Source organism: Octopus bimaculoides, chromosome 1 (genome assembly GCF_001194135.2).
Source record: "Octopus bimaculoides isolate UCB-OBI-ISO-001 chromosome 1, ASM119413v2, whole genome shotgun sequence".
In the NCBI taxonomy this organism is placed as follows: domain Eukaryota; kingdom Metazoa; phylum Mollusca; class Cephalopoda; order Octopoda; family Octopodidae; genus Octopus; species Octopus bimaculoides.
The window spans coordinates 66,753,600-66,761,218 of NC_068981.1; the positions used below are offsets into that span (position 1 = coordinate 66,753,600).

Genomic DNA, 7,619 nt, shown 5'->3' on the forward strand with positions numbered 1-7,619 from the left:
CCCAGGTGTTTTATTTGTCTGTCTTCATGTATTATTTATTCATTTGTCTATCCATTCTCTCATAAGCTTTATAGTTTAATTTCTGGGCTTCTTATCTACCTGTCTACACATATGTGTGTGTGCATTTGTGTGTGTGTGTGTGTGTGTGTGTGTGTGTGTGTGAGAGAGAGAGAGAGAGAGAGGGAGAAAGTATTTGTGTGTGTGAGAAAGAGTCTATTTGTGTGTTTAACCCGTTAGCATTCAGATTATTCTGTCAAATATAATACTTACTTATTCACATTGCTGTGAATTAATCCTACATTATCTTGTTGATTTTAGATTTTGATGATGTGATTGTTTATTTTTAGAATGACATTGCAGGGTAGATGTGAGAGGCCTGATCTGGTCAGTTTGAACACAAAACAGGTAGAATATTTGGGCCGGATATGGCCAGTTTGAATCCTAAAGAGTTAAGGACTGGTGCAAAGGAAAAAAAAAACAACAGCCTTACTTGAAAAATAAGAGTTGGTGGCAGGAAGGGGATTTGGCTACAGACAATCTACTTCAATAAGTTTTCTCTAACCCATGCCAGCCTGAAAAAATTAACATGAAAGAGCTGATTATATATATAAATATATATATAAGGCTAAGGAGGGTATTGGATTTAACCAAACCCAAAGATACAGGTAATACCAAGTAAGTGCTGTATACCGGTTAGTTTATGCCCAAATCGTTGTATGAACAGGATTGGGGATTATAAGTCGTGTATTAGCGTATGTATGTATAAATATATAAAAGGATAAAGAGAACAATGGTAAAGTTAGAAATATATTAATATATATATTAATGATATATATTAGATAATATATTAGAAATATATTAATATATATATTAATGAAGCTACACTCCAAGTACTGTTCTTTCTTTCTTCTTTCAGCACATCACACTCACTCTCACTTCTTACTATAACTCTCTGCTTATAGATATAATAATCGATTCCTTTACTATTTCTGTCTCCGATGAAGGGATGCATTGGATCTTCCCTGAAACAGCTGTAAGACTCTATCCATAAAATATATTTCTAACTTTACCATTGTTCTCTTTATCCTGTGACACATGATATCCTTCGTGCGAGATCGTTGCCAGTGCCCATGGACTGGCTCTTGTGCGAGTGACACGCGAGGTTTTTCGAGCGGGATCGTTGCCGGTGCCCCTGGACTGGCTCTTGTGCGGGTGGCACATAAAAGACACCATTTCGAGCGTGGCCGTTTTCGTGCGGGTGACACGTAAAAGCACCCACTACACTCTTGAGTGGTTGGTGTTAGGAAGGGCATCCAGCTGTAGAAACTCTGCCAAATTAGATTGGAGCCTGGTGTTGCCATCCGGTTTCACCAGTCCTCAGTCAAATCGTCCAACCCATGCTAGCATGAAAGGCGGACGTTAAACGATGATGATGATATATATATAGTAGACTCTTCTATTGATGAGGGTTCCACAATTTTTTTGCTGAACATTGTGCACAGATGATTGTTTATAGTCATCAAATGTTTGCATTGCACACTTGCTAACTCCTTCCATCAAATTGTTATTATCTGTACAGGTGCACAGTGTGCCACACGCATCAAATTTTGAAGTGATTGGAGAGCAGTGTGAAATGATGTGTTTTGCTTGAGAACACAATGCAACACCCAGTCTATGAATCAAAATCACAATTTCAAGATTCTGAGTGCAACAGTCTTGGCTATTAGGTTATGTGCCTTCTCTCTCTCTCTCTCTCTCTCTCTCACACACACACACACACACACACACACACACAACTTCCATACAGTATTAGTCTCCCAAGCTCCACTCACCAGGTATTGGTCAAACTAAAATTACAATAGAAGAAACTTTCTCACAGTGTCATGCAGTGGGGGTCAAGCCCCCCTGAAAACATGATTCCAAAGCAGACCTTTTAACCATAGAGCCACATTATGCCACCAACATATATAATTTCAGTGTTATAATATTTTGCAATTATATTATAGATCTCATGCAATTATTATTGTAAAAGACTTTGTTTTATTTTCTTTTATCATTTTTCTGTTTAACACATTAAGTTTATCTCCACCTCTTCTTATCTGAATGTGTTTAGACCATATATTAAGTTTGTTCTTATAAACTACTATTTAAATAGTAATCTGCACTCAGCATTACTTCCAAATGAGATTGCAAATATACATACAACATAAAGCTGACGTAAACCCAAAGAATCTGATAAGAATATTAAACAACTAGTTTGAATATATATATATTCCTGTATAGAAGCCATTTATAAATTTCATACAATCACTTTTTCTTATCAGAGTGGATTATTATATTATAATTGTTTTTATACAACCACCCCAGCACACATATATGTATATATATTTATATATATATATATATACACATACATATACATACACATGTTTATACACGCACACACACACACACACACACACACACACATATATACATATATATGTATAAATATATATAATATATAACATATACAATATAGAGCATTGTATATGTATAATATAGACTTTATATAAGCATAATATATATACACATTATATATTCAATACACATACACACACACAGTTTATCAGTATTTCAGCTCAGAACTGCCCAGTGAAACTACTTATTACATACAATAAAAGTATGCAATAAAATACGAACAGTGTTAATTGTGCACCTCTGCTATCGTTACGTCTATCATATGAATCTAACCATCACAAACTTGTGTGCCACTGTTAATGATATGTTTGTTTGCTTGATTTTCTTGTTTGGCTCTGATTGCTCTGCCATCTCAGATACTACTGAAACTAAGACTTCCAAATGTTTTTGAATGATTACCAAGTAATTATAATAAATTTAGTTGGTTTTGTTTCTTTAAATGGTGCTTGATTAGCAAATTAATTGAATATTAAGCATGCTTCACATGCCCAATATGTCAAATGAGCTAAGCTACAAATTATTCTGCATACAAGATTAGTTGTGCAATAAATGAAATGTAATAGAAACACATTTGTAGGTACAAAAAACATGCTTATGTTGTTAAAAAGTTTGCTTTGTAGTTGCATAATTCTAGCTTGGTCTCACAGCACAGCGCCTTTAGAATCAGGTTGATCAAGATCATGCGAGTAGAATTTAGTTGACAAAAACTGTGGTTGCCCATTGTGCGTACATGTGTATATAAAAATGTGTGGGTGTGAGCATTTCCATGATTGCGTTACATCTGATAACTTAGTGGTGCAACGATCAGAGATTGATAATTTGAGTGCAAAAGTTTAATATATGGTGGGGTTGATTTAGATTGACCAAACCCTAGAAAGCACTGCTCCAGCATAGCTGCAGCCCAGTGGCTGGAACCAATAAATGAATAAAAGAATATACAGTTACATGCCAATATAGTTTCTGATATTAATAGTTTAGATTGTATTCAAATAATGGCCATGTATGTGGAGAAAAACTTTCTGATTGGCAAATGTTGAGTCATATATTTTTTCTGATTATGTAAAGTAATGGATGTGTTGTGCAAATTGAATGTTATCCTACTTAATCTGTTATGACTATTATACTTTTAAATGCTTTAAAATGCTATTAGCAGTGTATTAAAGAAAAAAAAAAAATTTTTTGTTTTTTTTTCCTAAATCAGTACCTGTAAATTCTTCTATTCATCACTGTGTTGAGTAATCAGGTCAGCTATCAATATATGGAGGGAAAAAAGTTTCTGGCCTTTCATCATTCCAAGGCAATTAAATTCTTTTCTTTCTTATCCTCTACAAACTGTTTCTTGTTTTACATTCAGTATATATCAGTGTGTGTGTGTGTGTGTGTGTGTGTGTGTGTGTGTGTGTGTGTGTGTGTGATTAAGCCATAGAAAATCTAATACTTGATTTTTAACATATATATATTTTTTAACTCTTATCCCCACCAAACTAACCAATCTTTCTGTTTATATTAAGTTCTATGCCATTTTATAGAAAGCGTTGAAAAGTGAAATAAACATCAGAGATACTTTGACCCGCACAGAAACTGCTGGAGCTACTCAAAGGTTTAGGAAGCTCTTCTTTTAAATCAATCACAATATTGGAAACCCTTCTCTATCATCACAGGTATCTCAGGGTCATAAGCATTTCACCCACATAGCCTGTGCACTTTGCTTGAGTGGGGCATGTGTTATATTCCCAAGTGCAACATCACCCAGAACCTGACAACTTCAAACCCATTGCTCTCTCTCTCTCTCTCTCTCTCTCTTTCTCTCTCTCTTTGCTCTCTACATCTCTAAAGGCAGTCACAAAAAACTGCTACCTTTTTCATTCCCTATGTCTTCCTCCTTCTCTCATTGACTCCCAGTTCTCAGTTTCATTCACTTCTATTACAATGACCTCTGAACTAGTAAACTGCATATCTTCCTCCATTTAGGACAGCCTGATGCACCTTCTTCTTCTTCTTCTTCTTCTTCTTCTTCTTCTTCTTCTTCTTCTTCTTCTTCTTCTTCTTCATCTTCCTCTTCTTCTTCTTCTTCTTCTTCATCTTCCTCTTCTTCTTCTTCTTCTTCTTCTTCTTCTTCTTCTTCTTCTTCTTCTTCTTCTTCTTCTTCTTCTTCTTCTTCTTCTTCTTCTTCTTCACTTTGCCATTCTTCAGTTCTCACAAAACACTTTGTCCAATCAATCTTTCCAAAAGCTGCAATTTTAGGATTCTTTCTCCACCCCATCTCTTTACCACCAAACATCGATCTACAGATGTTCAAACTGGACATTAATTTTGTCAATCTTACCTGTCTGGGCGGGTCTGTAAAAGTGAGCGATGCTTCTCCTCTTCCTCTTCCTCCTCCTATGATTAAAAAAGAAATTATATAGAAATAGAAATATCCTTATGAATAAATTTAATGCTACATTTCAATTTTAAATTGATTGAGAAGTTATAATTAACTTGTTTTACTAATTTTTATTCCTAATAAAAATGTTTAGATCAAATTGAAGGATGTTATTAAGCATTCACAACAAAGATATAATTTGTAAACATTAACTTGCCTTGAAGTTAACTTGAAATGAGGTTCAGTTATTTATTAAGAAATGTCTGCATTAGCAAATGTATTGCTAATGCAATTGTCTATCTACATAATTACATCACCTTATTGGTGGTACTGAGAGTAAATTCTCAGCTAGGTTTCATACATCAATCTCTTTCTTTTCCTAACTACTCACGTTTTCATTCCTTCTCTCTTGTCTGTATGTGTGTGTAGAACGATAAATAGATATACACACTTGCACATATCGATAGATAAATGTCATTATGAGGTCATTTGACAGTGCTGAGAAGTATTGTTCAGTTGTTCCTAGATACCTGACACTGAAAGGAAAAAGAAGAGATTCACAACAGATATGATGGGTAGGCTATATCCCAGTGCAACAATGGACATGTATAAAGATAGATTCAGTTCTGTTGATATGCTTGATAATTTGGGTTCAATCTCACTGTGTGATACCATGGACAGTTGTCTTCTATTATAGTCTCAGGCTGCTCCGTGCTTTGTGAGTGAATTTGGAAGATGAAATCTGTACAGAAGCTTGCCATGTGTCTATGTATGTGTATTATAATTTACGATAAGGTACAAACAAAAGAGTACTAGTAATACAAATGTAGAGATTTATAGTTTTTATTTTAGAGACCACTGTACAGCTGTTTCAGTTAGTTTTGGTCAAATGTGATCTATAAAAGGGTAGATTATATGAAGAATGCATATGGATTGGATGCTGCATGGTGGTGCGGTGTGGGCACTGAATGCAGAAAATGAGTGAAGTTTGGAAGAAACAAGGAAAGCCGATCTACTGGATGTGTGAAGTTGCTGTATGTGAACGATAAGGCATAACTGAGCTGAGAGGAATCTGTTATAATGTGCAAGAGTGATGGTTATGCTTGTATGGACATGTAATGTGTATGGGTGATGACAGACAGGTGACAAAGTGCCAGGAGATTCATGTGGAAGAATACTTTGAAAGAGGAAGACCAAGGGTGACCTGAGCAGAAGTGGCAAAAGTTGATCTTGAACCTCACCAAAGAGATGACAAATGAAGAATCCAGTGATGGGGCACTGTGTAAGGAAAGATTCATCTAACAGGGAAAAAGTGGATGTAAAAATCATCATGATGATGCACATACACATATATAGGTATACATACATATACATTCTCTCTCTCTCTTTCTCTTTCTATCTGTCTATCTATCCGTGTGTGTACCTGTTTATAAGTACATGAATGTTTGCTTACCATGTCCTGTTGCATGACAGTATTTGAGTATCCTGTGAAAAATATTACCCATTGCCTATTTGTTTTGATGTTTGAACATTGACAGAGGAAAAATACCTTATTTATAAAAAAACACAAGGGCTGGCAATATGAAGGGTATCTCTTGGTAGATTTTCTGTTTTATATAAGCTTTGTCTAATCCATTCCAGCACCAAAAAGTTAACAGTAAAATGATGATGTATATTGTGTGTGTGTGATCATCCTCATCATCAAGAAAGAAATGATTGGTGGAGACAGTAGACAGGCAGAGGGAGGGAGAAATGATAACTGAGAAGGCCAGGAGATGTAGTATATGCCTATTTTACTCTCAGGTGATAGAGAAGTGGTAGGAGTATATATGCATGCATGCATGCACACATACACACACACACACATATATATAATGGACTTCTTTCAATTTCTGTCTCTTAAATCCATTCACAAGGTTGTCATTGGCCTGGTGCTATAGACACTTACCTAAGGTGTTATGCAGTGGGACTGAACCTGAAACCATGTGGTTGGGATGTAAACTTCTTAACCACACAGCCACACGCATACACACAGACACAATCAATAAACATTACATTTGAATATCAGAATCCATGATTTTACATTTCTTTCTTTTTTTTTTTTTCTATTTCAGACATTTTGAAGCCAGTGAACCACGTCTGCTGCGAGTCAGTATGAATTCATTTATCGATCATTTAGTCCTCGTACAACAAACCATTAACAAGTTTGGGCCGCCGTTAACTTGAGAGAGACAGAAGGAACAAGCGATACATTCTCAGAGTAATCTCAGCCATCTTTTAATGAAGAACTCTGACTGCACTTGGAGCTACTATCACTGCCGCTAACATAATGACAACTGCTAGACTCATACTGCACACTTACTAATACTACTACTACTACTAATAATAATTATACTACTACATCTAACATCATCACTGCTGGCACTACTGCTGTTACTGCTACTATCAATAAAATTTCTGTATTTCTGTCAGTCTGTCTGTCAAGATAAGTAAAATTATACATACATGCAAACTGTGTGTTCACTTACATACATACATACATATATATATATACATGCAATAATGTATCACGCACACACATATATACATAAGTGTATGTATATATGTATGATTGTGTGTGTGATGAAGGCTAGCATGCCCATCTCTTGAAAATGTCTAATAAACATGTACTCTATTAAAAAGTATTGGGTAATTCTTCAATTTAATGTTACTTTTATATATTAACAAAAACAAACATTAATATTTGTATGTATATATATATATTTGTATATATATAAATATATATATATATATA

General features: G+C 34.9%; 1 protein-coding gene across 1 annotated transcript in view; it reads left to right on the forward strand.

The window, feature by feature from the left end:
* The window catches only part of LOC106870687 (EKC/KEOPS complex subunit Lage3), a 219,895-nt gene extending 212,285 nt beyond the window's left edge, over positions 1–7,610 (forward strand). The window contains exon 4 of the mRNA XM_052967331.1: positions 6,940–7,610. Within this exon, the coding sequence (XP_052823291.1) occupies positions 6,940–7,051 (112 nt within the window). The 3' untranslated portion in view covers positions 7,052–7,610. The remainder of the gene's footprint in view (positions 1–6,939) is intronic.
* The last annotated feature ends 9 nt before the right edge of the window (positions 7,611–7,619 follow it).